The following is a 21188-nucleotide window of genomic DNA, read 5'->3' on the forward strand; positions in this document are numbered from 1 at the left end:
AGTAGCCAGCCTGGTGCCCTCCATGTCTGTCATTTGGCTTTCACTTGCTCACTCAACATAGTTGACTTAATCACCACCAACAGCTGCGACATCCTGTTCCTCAGAGACTTGGTTCTCTGTTCTGTCACCATTCTTCTTGACAAGCTGCTGCCAAATGGGCATTTACACCAACATATATAACACAACACTAAAAGGCAATAGAACTGAAACCCTAAATAGAGTGTAGTACTGTTCCCTGGCAGGCTTCATTCACATTACTATCCATAGGAGGCTCTACCATTGCAAAGTATGCCTTACACCCCATCCATTATTTCCAAAGGCACCACTCCAACACCTTCCTAAGCAAGTCTGATGATCTTTTGCCCCCCCCAAGCCATTTACACTCATAACATGTGCCCTAAACATTGTAACATCTAAGACACAAGTGCATTCAAACATTGTACATGTATCCATCAGTGGGTCATGTAGCTTGTTGTAGTATCTCCATACACTAATACACTAATGATACACAGTTTTAATTGAGGATATCATAAGAGGTGGATTTCTTAACCGCTTCTCAGTGATCAGTGCCTGAATGGTTATGGAAACACTTGAATTCACCCCCACAAAGACTCTGTGAATGTTCTTTAAGTCTTTCATCCTGAAATATAACCTTTTTCTGCAAGTCCACATTTCTAAGAAAATTCACCGACCCCAATAACAACTTCAACTGCTCAGAACACCTTTCTACGCCCTGATTTAGTCAGAACTGTTGTATAAGCATGTGTGCAGTCCTGCATAGATGGGAAAATGCAATAATTGTGTAGGTCCCAAACGTTGTTCTTATCCTTTTGCGCTTGTTACTTCACACTGAAGCTTGTCCTATTAGGGGGGCAAGGAAAATTGACAACCTAACAGTAATAGTGAAATCATTTTACTGGCTTGGGCAACCTAATCTACAAAGCTGGAATACTCCATTAGCATCCCAACCTTAATGAAAAGCAAATTATGGCTTGAAAGTTTAACAACGCATTCAACACTGTCATGCAGAAAAATCTTCAACTTAACTTCAATCCTTTTGTTACAGAGTTCCAGAAAGTGTGTTCTGGTGCAGTGTTAAACTAACTGTGTCTTTGAAAGAGCCACATGTTTACTTATATTTTCACTGTTGTACTCACTCTTCTGTGCAATTAATATGACACAGCTGGCAAACTTTGTTTTCATCTGCGTATTTCCAGATGTATGTGTCGTTCTCTCCCATTATCCCACTTGGGCAAGATTTTACACAGTGAGGTCCATCCTTAGAGTGGGCACATGCGAAACAATCATCTGGACCCTAAAAAAATCCACCAAACAGGAATGAAGGCAGAAATGGACATAACTATTTATTTTAGGCAGAAAACATTCAATGCAGTTTCCCCATTACTTACATAAACTGATGGATGTGTTAAATGTGCTTCTCAATTAAAGTGCATTGAGGAATCAATCAAGCACATTTTGTGTTAACTATAATTAATTCAGTCTAGCTATTGCTGACTTTCAAGTGTTGTGATTTTATTTGTTTATTGATACTTTATAGGATTATGTGCATATTACCCCAGCTAAAATGTGTATCACTACTTTTACCTACCCTTTATCAAGGCTGAAAACACATGACTAATACACCCGCTCTTTTTCATTCCAGTCCTCCCATGACTCAAACACAATGGTTTCCTTTACATACCAATTCACAGCTCTCCTTTTTTTTGTGTAGATGCGTTAACATGTTCAGGGCTTGGTTTCCAAACCTGCTCATGTTAGCTGAAATTTGGATGCTATTTTTGAAAATCTATCCCCATGAAATTAGGAACAACAGCACTTTCTTTGCATTATTATTTATGATTTTGGGAGATAACTATATCCAAAGAATTTTGGGCATTGCCAAACTGGACACTAATGGAAAAGAGAAGAAAGGAAAATACATTTAATGGATTATCCTGGGTGGAAGCTGACTTGCTACTTTTTATGGAATCCATGGGTATTTTATAATTCTTACAGAAAGTAAGAGCAGCTCTTAATGTCTTAAAGATTACAGTCTTTCGACTGGTGGGGGGGCTCAGGGTTAAAAATCCTTTTTTGCGTGCAGCGTCTCAGCTGTTTTGAACCTACTATGGTAATATATTCCCTCAATGTGGGAAATTTTGGCTCCGGGGACCCCACCCCTGGGGCCCGACCAATAAGTTTACCGGGTGGGAGGTCCACGCAGCCCCCCCTCCCTGGGCTGATTTTGGCCCCAAGGACCCAATCCCCTAGGGTCCAGACACTTTTTCCTGGATGCCCTGCCCCTAAGAATGCTTTTTGGCCTTGGCGAAGTCACTGAGGGATCCACCACCAGGGACAGGGGGTCAGGGTATTCCAAACCTGTCCCCTTCTTTCTTTTTCTTTTTGTACTCTATTTTTGAGACTCGGCTGAGTCTGAGTACCAAAATGGCTGCAAGCACTTCCTGGTTGAAGTGTTGCCAGCCAATCAGATATCAGCATGGGATCTGTCGGACCAACGGAGGATCCATGTCATTGGCTAAACAATTTTGATTTTTCTTTAATTACTCAAAAACTACTGAACGGATTTACACTAAATCACAAAAGGGCTCATTCAGGATGAAGAGCTAGCTTTCTGCTAAACTTGGTGAAATTCCATCCAGCGGTTCAAGCTGTAGTCTGTGTTTAAAATCCCTGTGGGAAATTGTATGGGGAATACGTGTTTTGCCTCCCCCCCCCCTTTTCTTGTCCCTACTTGACAAATCACCCTGAAACTTTCAACACAGCAGCTGACCTCGGTTGAGTACTGGATTTGAAAATTCCGTGAAGATTTGTCAAATGGTGCCAAAGTTATTGCCAAAAAAAACAAAACACTTTTACTATGGAAAGTAAGTCCTAACCATAACTACCTACTGGCGACCACAAGTAGGTGATATATATTCATACATATCTATATTCATGCATATATGAATGTTTCCTGAAGCAACAAAGTACCACAGTGCATGCACTCTTTGTAAAGTAGTTTTCATCATCTATTTTTCACACTCTTAACCCATTAAGAGGCACACAGAAAAAGTGTTTCTAGATGCAATTTAGAGTAGGTTCATTGTATCGATTTTAAAGTGATAATTCAGCATACCATGTTCAAGTAGGGGAATAAACTATGAAGCACGTATATTATTTATCTTTACTTATTTATTCTACGCTGCTCTCTAACAAATTTGTCATGTTGTGCTCTTACCGGTCCAGTGCAAGTTGTATTTGTGTTCTGAATTTGGCATTCAGGATGGCATTGAAAACACTTTGAGTCTTTAACAAACTCTCTTGGCTCCCTACAATGATAAACATGAGAACAGAATGTACATAAATATGTAGTAATGAAAATACAATAGTGATTATTTTTATACAATGCGATCAGGTAGTAGCAATTACAAGGGCGAGATAAGAGAAAAACTTGTTAACTGTTTAGCTACACCTCCACCATGCCTTATTGTCACCTTAATCGTAGTCTCAGCCGCGAGAATGTATACTGTGATCTGTAGTGGTACAGTAATTCAAATTAAAACTTAGTCTTGGAACATAGTTACAATTTATTGCGTTACTGGCATAGTAGATAACTAATCTCAATAAAAGAGTTAAATCGTACATTGTCTTAAACAGACGTACTGGCTTACCATGTGACTGAAATTGTGTATCTAAACTTCAAGTACAGTATAACGCAGTAGTATTCTGTACGTGCAAATATTTTCTGCAGTATGCCCTCAATATATCCACTAATCAGAATGACCTCTCAATCGTCTTCCGACTCATTTGTGAAAGTTTCATACCAACTAGTTAAATTACCTCCAAAAAGCTGTACATAAAATAAAAAAATTGAAGCGGAGTCCTTTGACAAATTTGGACAAAAAAGTAAATGTATCTGAAGGAAGACATGAATTGCCCACAGCCACAACCCAATGCCACACACGTGAAGCCCCGCAAGAACACCATGGTATTTAGCCACTCTTAACCAATAGAAAACAAGTCATAGAAACACAAGGAAAGATTAGAAACAATGGATTTTGGTTTTGTCAGTCTGAGGATTACGAGAAAGGAGTCCAAAACCAAAATTATCAAAGTCAAAACAGCCTCCTTCATGAATGAACAGACGAATTTGGCTACTGAATTAAAAATGCAGTCGGTTCCTCCTCTTAAACAGAACCAACAGACGTAGTCACATTGCTTGTATGTTCCCTCTGTCACATGACCGAAAACAATTGCTTCTGGCAGTACCTGTCTGGACACCACATGCGCCTCAATGGCCAAATCGGGAAAAATGGGCTTTAACACCAAGGTTGTACAATTTATAAACCCTTTGCACCCACAAGAATTTCACTTTTCACTTCATAGTAAGATTAATAACCTAGCTGCTGAAACACTCTCCTTAAGCTTACCCTATTTTTTCAACTACTTCTGCTTCACAAACCTTTCATTACTTGCAAAGCACTAAGAAATGCACCCTTTTGTTGGACCTACTCTTCTCATTGGCTAGCATTGGGAATTCCCTTAAAGGTACTTAAGTGGTAATTTCTCATCTGTGAGGAGTAGCGTGGGCATGTTTGCAATAGTAGTGAGAAATCCTTCTTATTGGTGAAGGTGGATTTTTTTATTACTATTGTGGAAATGCCACTTTTAGAAAGTGGGCATTTCACTGTGATTATGACTCTTGTGCTCTATAGCCTGACTCCAATCCACGTCTAGGGTAGAGTGACAGCTGGGCTTTGTGCAAACTTTCCAGACAGTCATCACACAGGGAGGGTGAAGGTGTAGCAGGATTACATCTGCATACTGAATGGTGTTCCTGGGCTGGGAGAGAGGGAGGTGGGTTCACTTATATTTGTATAGGCTGTGTCCTGCCCTTACACAAAGAACTTGTTTACCCCCATATCGATGTCTTGAGTCAGGGCTACATTTGAAAGGGGGTGTTATCCACGTCTACGGTTCTTTTGAAGCGCCCCTAGATAACAGACATTTAAGTATAAGTACATGAGTATAGGTACAGGGGCTGTAGCCCCATGTTTTAAGGCAGTGCGTGGGACTTGTAACCAGATCCTGCTGGCTCTACCTGCTGCACCTTGCCGGGCACTGTTGTGCTGCCAGGAGAAACGGCCATCTAGACTGCTTGCCTTGTGGGGCTGGTCTACTGCCTGTTGCTTGTTGGGTTGCAGAAGAGACTGCCACTTTGCCCTTGCTGCCTTATGTGTTGGCCTGCTGCTTGTTTCCCTGCCCTTGGTGCCCCCCAGTGCTTTCCGGGAGCTTGTGGGCTTGCCCGCCCCTCCCCCTTTCTTTGTGAGGAGCTTGGACGTGTAGTTTTACACAAGACCGTGGTACACCTGAGGCTGGCCAGTATCAGCTACTTGATTACCCCTGCCTATTTTTCAAAATGTTCTCCTGCCATTAGAGCATGGAAAGCGATTCATTGGGGTTTTGATTTTGGACTCAGTGAGAAGTGAATGGTGAGCGCTGTTACCCAAAGAGGGTGAGTACAAAGTTGGCCAGCAAGCGAGGACCGAGTCGGACCAGTACAGCACTGAGACCACCATGATCCTTTAGGGCAGATTACCATAAGGGCTCAAGAAGGAGCCCAGAAGGAATACCTCAGCCATCCTACGCTCCCTCATGGAGAGCTGCCTGTCTGCATCATTTTCCCTTACTAGGACTTAGTTAGGTCTGCCCAAAGATTCCGCGGGCGGGCCCCGGTCGGCAGGTGTGATCTGTGGTCGGCGAGGCCTCAGACCCCACCGGCATTTGTAGAATGGCATTTTGGAAACCACCCCACAATGCTGCGGATAGTCTTGTAACCAGACAATGCTGGCTCTACCTGCTGCACCTTGCCAGGGACTGTTCTGATGTCAGAAGAAACCGCCATCTGGTCTGCTTGCCTTGTGGGACTGGTCTACTGCCTGTTGCCTGTTGCTTGTTGGGTTGTAGAAGAGACTGCCACTTTGCCCTTGTGGCCTGCTGCTTGTTTCCCTTTCCCTAGATGCCCCCCAGTGCTCTCCAGTGGCTTGTGGGCCATCCTTCCCTCCCCTTGTGTTTGTGAAGGCCTGAACATGTTGTTGTACACAAGGCTGTGGGACTCGTGAGTTGGGCCACCTTCAGCTACTGGATTATCGCCCCCTTCCCCAATTTTTCAAAAACTTCTCCTGCCATTAGAGCATAGAGAGTGCTTCCTTGGTGTTTTGATTTTGGCCCCACCAAGAAGTGTGTGGTGATCACTGTTACCCAGAGAGAGAGTGTGGAGGTGGTTGAAGGCAAGCATGGACGGAGTCTGATGGAGACAGACTGAGCACAGTGCTGGGACCGCCATCATCCCTCGGAGCAGACTACAACAAGGGCTCAAGAAGGAGCCCGGGAGGAATCCCTTAGCATCCCACGCTCCCTTGCAGGGAGCTGTGTGTCTGCATTGTTTTCTCTGACTAGGACTCGGTGAGGTCTGCCGAAAGATTACGCTGGCAGACCCAGGTTAGCAGGTGTGATCTGCAGTATGCTAGGCACCGGAGAGCACCGGACCCCAGCGGCATTTGCAGAATGGCATTTCAGGAGCTGTCCAGAGCGGCTGTGGATCGCCTCGCATCTCCCCAGTAATCCTCCACGGCCCAAGAGGGTGACCCTGTGGAACAGGTTGATGACTCTTGGGGGAGATTGCAAGGGGAGCCCCCAGAGGCTGTAATGTCTCCTGCAAATGACCGTAATTCCTTTTTTAGGTGTGCAGATGTCCCTGTAACAAATATGTGGTGCCAATTACAGTAAGATGTGTAATAGGAGCACAGGAGTGCTGTGCCGTATAATTGTATGGTGGCATCTGGTAATTCTTACATAGTCTGCACCCATCTACTGCCTTGGTGGCCTGATGTGTTATTAGGTGTCGTATTTATTCTTGCCCTGACAGGATAACAAGCATTATTTCAGGGGCTGCATAGTATGTATAGCAATGTGGTTTTAGGATGATTGCAACCTAAAAGTCTTGCTCTTTGCACTCACTGTGATGTTCTGACAATCACGTAATTGGCAAAGTAAACACTAATTTATGCTGTCTTGGTCTATGGTATATGTATAATATAATTACTATTTTTATCTGACATCGTGCGGAGGCTCTATTGTGGTCACTGGTGTGTGTGTGTGTGTGCGTTGCACAAACGCTTTATACATTGCCTTTGAGATATGCTTGAATGCTCTGGCCAAAGCTACCAAGGGGATGAGCAGGGGTTATCTTGGGTGTGCAGTTCCCTTACCCTGGATAGAGTGGTGGGTTCTGCCTGGCTTAGTTGCCTACCCTAACCAACCAGAAACCCCATTTCTAACACCTTCCATCAACATCTCCATGGACAACTATTAATGGGCCAACATAAGCCAATCTTTTTGCAGGTATGGTAGTGGAAGACAGATATGCTCTGTATTATTCATGAGGCTTTCCCATAATAGAGAAAAGTAATGCATGTTTCCCAATCCTCTTCTCCTCTAAGTAGCATTCAACCAATTGATCATTTGATCATCATTGACACATTGAAGAAGAAGGCAGAGACCTTCTCTTTTTAACCTCACCGTCATCTACTCATACTCAAACATTCTAAAGACACAGGTGTGTCTGATGCCTCAGAGAGTCCAACAATGATATACCTCTTCCCTGCACTTGCCCTGCACTCTTCTACCTTCTAGTGGAGCTTAAGGCCGCCTTTTTTGATAACTTGTGTATCACAGCACTCCAATATAGAGACGAACCCCAATGAAACCATTAAGCCCTCCAATGTAATGATGAGACACAATTATACCATTCAACATTTTAGCACACAACACTGTACATCAAACATTATGCATGAGGATACTCAAAGGCACTAAATACATTGCACCAGATTGCATTAAAAGAAATATCCTTCGACTATATCTAAAAAGTGATGCCTGGTTGCAGTTAATGACACCACTCAAGGTTGGCTGAAGCACGCCCAAACCCTTATTACACTTCTAAAAGGCAGGACTAAGTAAGGACTTTTCAGAATGCTCTTTGAAGAGCAGCTTGCTTTTATGAGGCTAGGTAACATGCAACCAGCACTTATGACCGGTGCTGTCCATCTACTACAATGCAAACCAAAGGAGTTTGAGCTTTGATGATTAAGATTGCTTCTCATCTTGTGTTTGAAATGTCCTCTTCTGGCACTCCCTCCTGCCACGTGCCTGTTACATTCAGCATTACCACCTTGCGGGGCTCCAATACTGATGAGCATTGAACCATAATTTTATGTTGTGCTATGTTATGTTATGTTAGTTATGATATTATGAGAAAGTGGATTATTAGTTGGGGTGGGAGTCCACCACAAGTAATAATTACACTATCTTGTTGGGTCTAGTGAGGTTTCAGTAATTTATACTTGAGTTCAACCCCTGGTAAGTATGGCTCAGAGCAGACAGAATAACTTAAGAAACATTGTAAAACACTTAGATAATAATATATTGAACACCAAAATTCAAAAAATCTAATAAGGGGAACTGAAATATGAATTTATAAAGTTTTAAATGAAAATGGAGCCAAAAAGTGTTAATCACCAACCTCGGTCATCTGGTTGCGAGAGGCCAGTACATAAGCATGATTTATGACTGACAGCAAAGGAGCATTGGTCGTATACAGAAACTAGGTTCAATTTGGTCAGAAGTTTTACCTTCAGACCTAGGGCCTAATGTACAAAGTGATTTTAGGGTCGCAAATGTCAAATCTGAGCTTTTATGATTGCAAAATGGCTTTTTTACATGCACAAACCCCAAAATGTGATTCAATACCATATTATCAAATTGCAATTTAAACACAGAACCAGTATTTGGTAGGGGCGTGTAAATGGCGTCTACTGATATCTTAACTTATGTATTAATGTTTTGCAACCAAAATATGGTTGCAAACATTAATATCCTACCACCAAATCCAAAATGATTCACAAACAGCAAGGGGTCCCCAAGGGACCAATTCACCATTGTGAATGTTGACATAAACATTTTTTAGGAGCAAGCAGTGGTCCAAGTACCCCTGCTTGCTCCTAAAAAATGTTTGTAAAATTATTAATTTTCTTTTTTAAACACATTTCGTTTTCCTTTTAGAAAAACAGGCTATATATTAAAAAAACGATTGCTTGGTGATGTGCTGACCCTAGCTGGCATCCATGCCTGTGACTCTAAGCAATCATAGTGGTTTTCAATTTGCGAACTACCTCATGCATATTAATGAGGTTATTTGTATTACAACCCCTGCCAATCTGTATTTTGTGAATTAACCTATTAATATATAGGTTGGTTCACAAAAAACCAATGCACTTGGTAGAAGCTGGGGTGCAAATGCACCCACTTATACTGAATTCGCTTTAGTAGATTTCTAATTGGAGGCTGTAATTTGCAAATAGTTATTTGATGCAATTTACGTTTAGGAATTTCTTATTAGGAATCTTTGTACATCAGGCCTAAAGGCTCTGAAATGGAACTAAAAAAATGATCATTGTGGCAAAGCATCAGGGTGTGCCTGATAAGGGCTTCAGGGGGCCGGATAACTGTAATACAAGGACCCAGTAAAGCTGTTGACTTTTGGCAGGAAAGCTTAGAGAAGTGGAAATTCATAATTGGCACCCAAGGAAGGTCCCGCTCTGGCCAGATACTTTTGGTGCCTTCACCCGATGAAAATGTCTATGTTCACGCTCAGTCAATTTTTTTGGTGATTGGATTCCTCAAATAGAGCAAGGCTGCAAGCTGTACGCGAACAGGGCTCCACAAGACCATATACCCTCTCTGAGATGTACTGCTGAAAAGGATTTGCTGCTGCAGAAAAGCGTCAGCAGGAGCAACCTAAATGTTTGGCTCAGTATCAATGCACCTTTCTCAGATTGAACTGGCAGGTTTTTTTCTGTCCTCTTAAAATCTGTGGAGCCAAAAAAGTTCAAAGACCCATTTTTTTCAGGATGTTAAGAGGACACAGTCAAGGGTCCCAGAATCTCGGGAGCTTCACTTGGGGGTCAGTATTCACTGAAGCAGAGGCCAACAGCAATGGTGATGGCAGGTCCTGATGGCAATGTTCAACTGGAATCCTCAGAAAAAGGGTTTCTATCAGTTTGTGTCCCTGTAGCTTTTGAACCAGTTCCTGTATGGCCTACAGCTAACAATCTCACAGTGCCCCTCTCTGCCCAAATCCAAGATGGTGAAACCCTTCTCACCTTGTACGGAGCCTCTGTACCCACCTCAGAGGAGAGGCCAGAGAAATGAGCAGACTCTCCTCTGTGCTTACATCAAACTAGGTTTTGAGGCAGCTACTCTGCCTCTGGTATTGATGCCAGCTTTACTGGGGAACAAAGAAGGGTCCTTCCCAGATGTCAGCAAACATTTACCTATGAAAATGGTAGGCCTCTTTGAAACTAATCAGGTTCCTGGGCACCGCCTAGGTGGTCATCCCGCCAGAGGAAGAGAAACACCTCCCTAAACTCAAAGTCTTTATCCTACTCTTGTAGCAGTTTTCACACCTCACCAAGGAGGCTATTCAGCTGTCAGGTGACAGTTCATGCAATTTGGCCTCAGAGGATTGAGGCAGGAGAAAGGAAAGTCTCTGAAATAAACTTTCCCTTAATAGTTATCACAAATTCAATTTTGCCATTAAATTGGATATGAAATAACTATTAAAAGGAGACTTTGAATTATACTTCTAGCTGTTTCCTAACAAAAGTTAGCATTATTAAAAGTAATAATGTAGTTCAGTGCCTTTTACTATCACTCTAGAAGGCGGCACAGCAGTTGCTGCAATCCACTAGCGACATTTAACTTAGAGGCCTTGGTACACATAGTACCATATACTAGTGACTTGTAAGTAACTTAAATATGCCAATTAGAACCACCATTTCTATAACACAAATAACCCCCTCATGTCTTCATTTACTGCTGTATACTCTGTTGGAAATGCTTTCAGTTTAACAGCTTTGTTTCCATCACGTTGGCGTGCTTGTGTTGCACACTTTTATCATAAATACAGAATGTTAGTGTTATAGTTATTTATTTAAACAGTAATGTAAAGCTACAGTAAAACACTGGGGAATCAAATGACAGGCTGCTGCTGGTATTGAAAGAGCATGTTTCACTCAGCATACCAGACTGTTTTTGACATTGACGAGGAACATATTTGAGAATGTATACACAATGTTTCCTAATTTTAGCTTCCTAGAGCACTAACCATAATTTCTATGCTAAAATAAACTGCAACACATTGTTTCAGTTTTACAGCTTTGATTACATCAAGATGGAGTTTTGCTGTGCCACACTTCTGTCATAAATACAAGAATGTTAGTACTCTAGTTGTTCATTAGAACACTGCAGGGTAGCCTCTGTAGAATAAATGGGAATCCACTAAGAGGCTGCTTCTGGTTGTTGTGGAAGTATATGTTTCCCTCAACATACCATATTTGTTTCTTCTGACATTGAACAAGAAGATATTTGTAAAGTATTGAAACTGTGTCCTCATTTCAGCTTTCTAGAGCACTAACCATAGCTTCTGTAATAAAAAGAAACCCATTAAGTTGATCAATTACTACAGTAAGCCTCTGTAGGAAATGCTTTCAGTTTTACAACTTTGGGTCCATCAAGATAGTCTTAAAGTATGGCACACTTCTGCTGTAAATACAGAATGTTAGCACTCTAGGTCATGGAAACACTGTGGTAAAAAAAGAAGTAGAGCACTGGGGAATCAACTTGCAGCAGTGGCGTAGCGTGGGGGGTGCAGGGGGGGGCGGCCGCACTGGGCGCAACATCTTGGAAGAGACTAAATCCACGGGTTAGGGGGCGCAAATTACTTGCCTTGCCCCGGGGTAGGGGGCGCAAATTACTTGCCTTGCCCCGGGTGCTGACAACCCACGCTACGCCACTGACTTGCAGGGTGCTCTTGCTGTTGGAAGTGCATGTTTTACTCAGAATATCAGACTTTATTCTCATATGGCCGAGGAACATATTGTGATCATATAGAAAATCTGTTTTTACTTTAGCTTCTGGGGATTTCCAGATGGCAGAAAAAACAAAAAATAAAATCCCCTACCAATTTGAGAAAAAAAATCAAACATGAGTGATAGGATTCACAATTTTCTGAATCATAATTTTGAAAGCTATAGATACACAGAAGTGATAAACCTTGTAACCCAACTGTAAACTTTTGAAAATACTTATGTCTTAAAAACAACTGAAAATTCTACTTTCATACAAATTCGTTCAGCCGTTTTGGCTGTACAGGAGCAAAATGTCCTCTGGGAGATAAAATGGAAAACCAAACGTTTTTCAACTTCCCTCCCTTTAACTTTTTCGCCAAAAGTATCAACTTGGCATACCGTATCTTTGCTAACTACACCAAGCAATTGCCAAATTGTGTGCAGATCTGTTCATGGGGTCAACATTTATAGGCAAATCACAAACAAATGCCTTTTCATGAAAAGTGCATCTCACCAGTAACTACACAGTAGGAACTGACACTATGTAATTACTGTAACTACACTGTAGTGACTGCAACAGTGTAATATTTACAGCATTGTAGTAGTTGTTGTGTAGTTATGGTTCAGCAGTACTTTCCATGGAAAACACATTTATTGATTTAATTTATTGATTTGCCTATTCCTTTGGTCAGAACTGCCCACCACAAAACTCCTGTATTCTGTAGTTGTTTGTTTTTGTGGTTGCATCACATGTACCTGTAGGAGTTAATGTTACCATTGTGAGTCCACTAGCCAATCCACCTCAATAGGCAGCCAGAGCCACTGGAATACATAAATAACAAGAGGCACTACTGACAATGAAATGATAACCAAGACTATGGCCCTCATTCTGACCCTGGCGGTCTTTGACCGCCAGGGCGGAGGACCGCGGGAGCACCGCCGACAAGCCGGCGGTGCTTCAATGGGGATTCCGACCGCGGCGGTAAAGCCGCGGTCGGACCGGCACCACTGGCGGGGTCCCGCCAGTGTACCGCGGCCCCATTGAATCCTCCGCGGCGGCGCAGCTTGCTGCACCGCCGCGGGGATTCTGACCCCCCCTACCGCCATCCAGATCCCGGCGGTCGGACCGCCGAGATCCGGATGGCGGTAGGGGGGGTCGCGGGGCCCCTGGGGGCCCCTGCAGTGCCCATGCCACTGGCATGGGCATTGCAGGGGCCCCCGTAAGAGGTCCCCTAAATGTATTTCACTGTCTGCTGCGCAGACAGTGAAATACGCGACGGGTGCAACTGCACCCGTCGCACAGCTTCCACTCCGCCGGCTCGATTCCGAGCCGGCTTCATCGTGGAAGCCTCTTTCCCGCTGGGCTGGCTGGCGGTCTGAAGGAGACCGCCCGCCAGCCCAGCGGGAAAGTCAGAATTACCGCCGCGGTCTTTCGACCGCGGAACGGTAACCTGACGGCGGGACTTTGGCGGGCGGCCTCCGCCGCCCGCCAAGGTCAGAATGAGGGCCTATGTTCCTTTTGGCTGTGACAGTTGTAGATGAAATGCACCATAGACTGCAAGATTACTCCCTTTTCTATTGTCTTACGTTTGAATCAAGTGGCTTTAAATGTACCTGAGTACTTTACAAGTGCTGAAGAGCTCTCTCTCAGTAAAGCAGCTACCACCTTTGGCTTGAGGAGTACTACCAAGGCACTCTTTGCTATGCCTGGCATCATGGATCCCGAAGCCTATGTTTGATTTTTCTGGTATCCTTTCCTTATCCCAGGCATGCCCAGTGTAGGTGCAAAAGGGCCAAATCCATGCAATAATTTTAGAATAACTACTGACTATATAAACAAGTTCTATTGACTTGTTTATATGTAAATGTGTTTTATTTTGCTAGCTTAAAATTCTGTTGTTAATCTGGCCCTCCTGGACCTGTGTTTGGTGCTCCTCCCTTAACCGCCTAGCAGAAAATAGGAAGATATTAGCAGGATAAGGACTAAAGCAGGGACCATCCTTGTGATGTAGTATGCGTCAAAGGAGACCCAATGGAGCTTTCACTACTTCTAACATTATCATTAGGCACCATCCATGAAAAGACTGACTGATAGCTGCCTTTAAAATACCGCTACGGTGACACACTATCACACACAGCAAAACAATCACTTTGAACGATCTCAAAAGATTTACAATCATTAGTCCTTCATTCTATACTATTAACTACACAGTCCATAAATGTATTAGACTGGTATTGCATAGCATTACATATTTGCAAAAAGTAACAAACAGAGTGGATTTTGGTAGGCAAATAGGGTCTTACCCTTTTATAATGTTGCATGTTTCCACACATTCTGTCATTCGAAGAAAATATCGGCACGACAGGCAGTTGAAAGGTCCTGGGCCCCAGCAGCCATTGTCAGAACATAAGGGGTCACATAGTTTGTTTTCTGCCGCTAAACGAAAGAGAAAATGTAGTATGTATTATATGAACAGTAGCCTCTTTTCGGCATGTTCCAGTGGGCCACAGAAAAGATTGTGAGTAAACCCCATGCCATATTAAGCTCTTCTCTGAAAAAAAACCCAATTTCGTTGTTATCACAAAACCTTTATTGTTCTGCTTTTGACCAAGCCACAAGCTGAATGTGTGTAGATGGAATCCTCAAACTCATACAGAAAAGAAGATGCATTTTCAGAGGGCATATTCTGGGGTCAAATATATATGACTCTCTTTATTCTATGAGTTTGATTTCGGGTGATTAGTTTGAAGACTAATGCAACTTTTTAGATAATTGTTGGATATATTTTAGCTTTCTATGGTCGTCTTACGCTCCGTACACTAATAGTGGATTATATTATACGTGATATTTATACATATGTGTGTATATATATATATATAAAACACATTATATTAATTATTTTAATGCACATCATTGTAATCTTGAAGCTATATAATCATTTTCAAAAGGCACTTTTACCAGGACACTATTACAAAAAGCAGAGCAATACTGCATCAAACTCGAAAATCACACTTCTTTTCCCTAGAAGACTAAGGGCCAGATGTATCAAGAATCCATTTTGCGATTCTCAAATAGCGATTTTTAAGAAATCGCTATTTCAGAGTCGCAAAATGGCATGTATCATATTTTCGATTCGGTAATAGCGATTTCTTAAAAATCGCAAATGCTATTACCGAATCGCAAATAGCGATTCTGACCCCATTCGCACCTATGGGCCTGTAGGCCCATATTTGCAAATTTTTTGCATTTCCCAAATTGCTAATTCCTAACTGGAATTCGCAATTTCAGAAATGCAAACCCCAGGGTGCTGCATGCCTCTGCTGCACCCCCAAAAATTATTTTAGGACATGTAAGGCGCACACATGCCAAATTGTATTTGGTGGTAATTGCGATTCCTTAATGCCCAATTCGCATTAAGGGGAAAGCTTGATACATGTGCTTAAGAAATCGCAAAGAAGGATTCCTTATTTGCAATTTCTTATTTAGAGAATCGCAATTTGCGATTCTCTAAACGGGGTCGCAATTTTAAGGAATTGCTATTTTAGCGATTCCTTAAAATTGCATAGCGAATGCCTTTCTTACATACTGAAAGGCATTTTTGCATTCTCAAGCGGCCGTTCGCACCCTTTGCGAATGCAAAAAGCTTTGATACATCTGGCCCTAAGCTCCATCCGCTGACGGCTGGCTTGCCTGTGGGGCAATCATAGGTTAGCTATTAGTTTTGGATTTTTTCAGATGCGCCTTGGGTTATAATACAAATGTAGCCTGTTCCTATGTAAATTATGCAGAACACGGCATTAAAACTAGAGGTTTGGAAACCGTTTGTAAAGTTTTCTAAAAGCTCAGCCATAAAGCTTAAGCTAGTGTGCACGTGATCAGGAAACTTCATTCTAGTTACAGCATTAGTTAAATAATGTTCTGTGATGCATTATTATTTTTAAAAAGTTGTTCCACGACTAATACGGACCTTGTGTTACCAAGCATACGTCATGCACTGTTATAAACCGCCACACCATTATAGCAGTGTAAAATAACAACTGCTTGGTTGCTCTTCAAGCATTTGACATTGACCTACATACCAAATATAGGTCTATTAGTGCTGCACAACCTCATGGATGTCTTTGATAACTACAGACCAAGTCACCCTGTTAAACCATTTCTAGAAGGTTGCTTGGGTTCTCGTTCCCTCGCCTAAGTGGTGTGAGCCTTTCTTCTTTGGTTGAAAAATATTTAATTATCCATTTACTTTGAAAGTACATTTACTTGAATAGCTGAACTTGAACTTTAATGTTGCCTAATTCCTCCAGAAAGTTCCTAAAGCTAAGTCCTCTGTGAGGGGAGCTGGGACATAATGTCAATATAATGGAAAGGAGACTCTGTTACTCCCGCTACATTAGTACCACTAAGTATTTGTGGAAGGACCCGGAATTCCAATGAAACAAATGTAAATTTAGGATTACTGGGGGGGCCGCAAGAAAGTGGCACACAAATGAGGCAGTAGACGTACCCCAACTGTAGAAACACGGTGTTTGAACATGGCCTAAAAGAAAGTGGGGAATACTGGCATGGCTTTTCTCAACCATAAAAACACAAAAAAAAACACAACACAAGTAAATACACATAATAATCAACCACATATAAAAGTCAGTTTAAAACTAAATTATTACAATTGCATTAAAAAAACAGTAAATAGCTTATATTGAAAAGTGTAAGAACCGCAGTAAGAGCCCAAGACCAAGCAAGAGGTGTATTCTAAAATAGGGATAGAACGTGTTCCATGCTCCTACGATGGGAAGATATGTGCAGCAGCAAGAGGGTGATGGTAAGTCAGGAAAGGGCTTCACTGTTACTAGTAACTGGGTGCTATACCAATGCTTTTGTTCCAATGGACCAACTCCATGGAGATATTTGACAACAACATAGACAACAGATTCCCTTGTTTCTGTGCTAGCAGGCTAAGCATTTGGAGGGGCTGTCTGCACCCCAGCTGCTTGCAGATTGGAATAATCAATCTTTTCCTGGGCAAGGTGTAGCCGGGGCAGAAAAAGATAAAGTGTGGCAGGGATTCCCCCACCTGCAGTCATACCAGGAACACAGAATATTTGTTGGCATTGGATTTCCATTTGGAGCAAAAGGAATTAAATGGTAAGGTGCCCTACTGGAACTCAAGATACAGCTGTCTGGCACCAGGGGTGAGTAGGTAGTCAAGAAAAGGCTCAAATTCAGTGTGGGGTTTAATCTCAAGTATCGCCTTCCTGATATCCTGTTCCCACGTCCAGCCCCAGAACGATTCCTTGAGTGCTTCCCTAGTGAGTTGTGGAGAATCATCAGGCCAGAACTCACCAAGACTGAGGTCAGTCAGCGTGTCTTTCACATAGTGTATCCATTTGGTTTTATGGGATTTGTTCAGTGTGACTATTTCTTTAAGAGCATTATAGTAGTCATGAACGGCCAGGGTATACTTTAATCTGCGCCTTTAAAGCAGGGGCCTTAGCTGGGCCTCATGGGCCAGAGGTGCAAGGCCCATGTCTATAGTTATGGTAATAGAGGTGTACTTTTAGGGAGGCTGAGAAGGGTTCTCAGAAAGCTGTTCTCTGCCACATTCAGTTCGGCCATGAACGTGGAGCCCCAGATCTCTTCCCTGTACAATGCGCTGCCCTCTGCCTTGGCCCTGTACACTTTTAAGGTACCTGGTTTTGGAAGATTTGTAAAGTCTTAGGATCGCAGCGGCCTAGTGTGTTAGTTTCAGGGCACTATTTTTAATTTGTGAAGACCCAGACATGTTCTTGGTTAGGGTGATTCCCAGGTTATTAAACTCAGTGATCCTATCTAGGGGTTGGCTCACAAGCATAATGGAGACTCTGAAGGACCTGTGGGGACTGATGGTCATGAATTTTGTTTTGTGTGATTGATGACCAGCCCCTAATCATCACAGAATACTACAAACCTGTCAACAAACATTTGAAAGCCTGCCAGGGTTTTGGTGGTCAGCAGAGTATTGTTTGCAAATAGGAGTAGGGGGATTTTCATAACCCCCCCACCCTGGGAGGTTCGTCCTCACAATCGTCCAAGTGGGCATCCATGTTATTTAAGTATAAAGAAAACAAGGTTGGGGCAAGAACACATCCCTGGCAGACACCCTTGTAAACGTCTATCAATTCTGTTAGTTCACCCTTGGCACCCTATCAGACTTGTGTGTAGGTGTTTTGGTGGAAGCGCAGCAGGATGTCCAGGAGGCTGGGGGCACCTTGTTGTCTTTCAAAACCTACCATAGTTTGCACGGGAGGGGCACCAGGTCGAACGCCAGTTTGAGGTCCACGAATATTAGGTATAAATGGGAATTTTCGATTAGGACCGTCTTCCAGTAGATAATCATGAAACTAAGGACCTGGCCAAAAGTACTTATCAGGCCTCTAGAGCCCGCTTGAAAATAAGACAGGGTTCCATGGTTCTCTTTCTAGTGGTCAAGCTGGAACAAAATCCGTCAAATAAAAAAGACCTTTTATGTTGTCAGTAAGGATGACTGGTATGTAGTTCAGGGGAGAGTCCCTTGGGCCCTCCTTGTAAACTGGGAGAATTTCAGCCGCTTTCCAGCTATGCAGAATTTCCATCCCCTCCAATATAGGGGTGAGTAGCTTATTTACATATAGGGCCCAGTTCTCTATATCAGATAAGAGAAGATCCCTTGGGATCCCATCCAGTCCTGTGGCCTTTCCAGCAAGGCAGGTTGAAGTTACTCTGCCCTCTATTTGCTACTAGGTACCAAAACTGTCTGATGTCTTTGCTAACTGCAGCCTCATATAGGTCTTCCCAAAGTTGTGTATCCCATTCGTAGTGTGCTTTTAGTTGAATCGATTTATACTGCTTCCTACTTGTTCTAGCTTCAGTAACATCCCCTCTAGCAAGGGCCTCTCGCAGCTCGGATTTAGCCCAACTATAATCTTCATTGAACCAGATACTAACTAGTTTAAAGGTCTTGCATTTATTTACATCGTAGCGTGTGAAACATTCTCCCAGGGTGCTAGATGATAATAAGTGTGAATTTATTTTTATAATGTCTTGGTTGTGCTGCAAAATGTTCACAAAACAAAATGGTAGGAAATATGCCTACCTAGCCATATTAAAATATTGTTTGTTTAGTTTTAAAAAAAATATCTTTAAATACATAAAACAAGAAATCAGAAAATCTGGATTGTGCTAACGTGTGAAGATCCACCAATACATTGTAAATGTGAGGAACCACCAGACTTCCCTTATGCCAACAACAATTCTTGACCCAAACACATCTCTCTTCTCTGGCACGGAAACAAAACCAGCATTATTACTTTGCAGTTTCTCAATTTAATCAAATTATATTTGTTTCTAAATGCCTTATTTCAAATATCTTGTCAAGTCATTCTATATGTTTTCAATCAATTAGTTGTAGAACTACTTGATTTGAATTAATTGTAGCTTATTCTATTTGTTTCCAACTAATCACTTGTCATTTGCAGCACATGTCCAGCCTAATGCATGATTGTTACAAATCTGTAGGGACTCGGTGTTATAGATTTTTTGTCAGAGCCAGTACATTTTGAACTGTTTCTGTACTTCAGAGGCATTTCTTTGTTATATCAAAAAACTCATTAAAATCATTTTGGATTAAATAGGTTATTGAATTGTGATTATGTCAAATACAAAGTCATGCCCTTCTATTCGTCATAAAATGCTTAGTCTATGGAGTTCTTTGTTCAGAACTCAGTCATCTGTAATGTGCTGGGCGAGATGAGATAGGATACCATTTGGAGTATACAGTCTATGATACAATTGATAGAGCTACAGACACTACAGAAGCAAAAACACCTCATTGGGTAAACTGCTTTGTGTATGATACCTGAGACCTTTGACACAAATTAGACCCATGTAACTAATTGCTCTTAGGGGAAAGGGTTGAATGCGCTTTGGGTGCTCACTGGCAATCCAGTAGGATTTCAGCAAGTTCTCTAGAGCAAGGCAGAATGATCGTTCCTTCCCTAAATTGCAGTAAGCTAAGTGTACCCCTAAACAACATAATGGTTCACTACACAGACTTTAATACTCATGGTAGCACTGCAGACTCCCTCCGTAGTGACATGGCAGGAGTCCAGATTTCCCAAACGTTTTATACTGGGGGACTTTGGACATTCAACAAAATAACATCATAAATTTGAACTGAATCCCACAAAATGGCAGCATTAGTGAGAGATGTGAACACCCACAATCTGGTGTAATGTGTTCGTTTAACACATTTTCCTGATGAGGTGGGTGTAGTTGGCATGTGGGATCGTTCCATAATGACTATGGCCAGTGATTAGGGCTTATCTATAAGGTTCATGGTCAGGGGAGAAACAGCAGCTAAGCTGAGTGGGTTTATAACTGCAGGGAAGTGGTATCCAGTCAATGGGTTTGATGTGTTAAAACACAGAAAAGTAACAACTTGTGCAGTTTCAAAATGTTCGAGGAGTGCGTTGAATACTAAATTCACACAACGCTCATTTTGGAAAGTCAGACATATAAGGTTGTACAATTATGATTATTATTTGGGTAAATTTTTGGCTTTTTCTGGAATTCACAAACCCGATTGACAAATGTATTTGCATATGTAAGTGACATGTGTCTGTCATTGTTTATGAGTGCAAATTCCCACAATGGCATACAAAATGTAAATTTACTTATGTACATTTGAAATTCCTCAATAAGGTGGATTTTTATGCATAAGTAAATCGACGACAAATTTCATTTATGGGCATTCTAGAATTGCTTGTGAATTTGAGAAGTAGCTAAAATGTATATAAATAGAGTGTGCAAGTCAATGAGTACACATTTCAGATTTTCCAGCTAGGACTTTTATGATCAAGGCCAAAGAATCCAAGAGTACTCCTGGAAGCCTGCGAGTGTTGCAGATTCTCCGAAATCCTACATTCATAAAACATTTCCAAATATTGAATGGAAATGTAGTAATTCTGTATTTATGCATGTGGAAATGAAACACCAAAGCACCATTACAGTTCCAAACTTTTAAAAAAAAATCTGTACCCTGTTTTGAAACTCCTCCTATTAAACCAGCTACAGTTTTGGGTGTGTTGCCACCACATTCCCACCATGGATGTGGAGTTACTTCTCTTAACATGTGTAAATATTTGCACATGTGCAAATACTTTGTTAACTTGGCTATTTGTAAGTCAGTTTCTTTTAGTTCAACT

General features: G+C 42.0%; 1 protein-coding gene across 1 annotated transcript in view; it reads right to left on the reverse strand.

The window, feature by feature from the left end:
* The window catches only part of EGFR (epidermal growth factor receptor), a 526637-nt gene that overhangs the window by 114682 nt on the left and 390767 nt on the right, over positions 1-21188 (reverse strand). The window contains exons 13-15 of the mRNA XM_069211504.1: positions 14271-14403; positions 3239-3329; positions 1158-1315 (exon numbers count right to left, since the gene is read on the reverse strand). Of these exons, the coding sequence (XP_069067605.1) occupies positions 1158-1315; positions 3239-3329; positions 14271-14403 (382 nt within the window). The remainder of the gene's footprint in view (positions 1-1157; positions 1316-3238; positions 3330-14270; positions 14404-21188) is intronic.

Source organism: Pleurodeles waltl, chromosome 10, assembly GCF_031143425.1.
Source record: "Pleurodeles waltl isolate 20211129_DDA chromosome 10, aPleWal1.hap1.20221129, whole genome shotgun sequence".
Lineage (NCBI taxonomy): Eukaryota > Metazoa > Chordata > Amphibia > Caudata > Salamandridae > Pleurodeles > Pleurodeles waltl.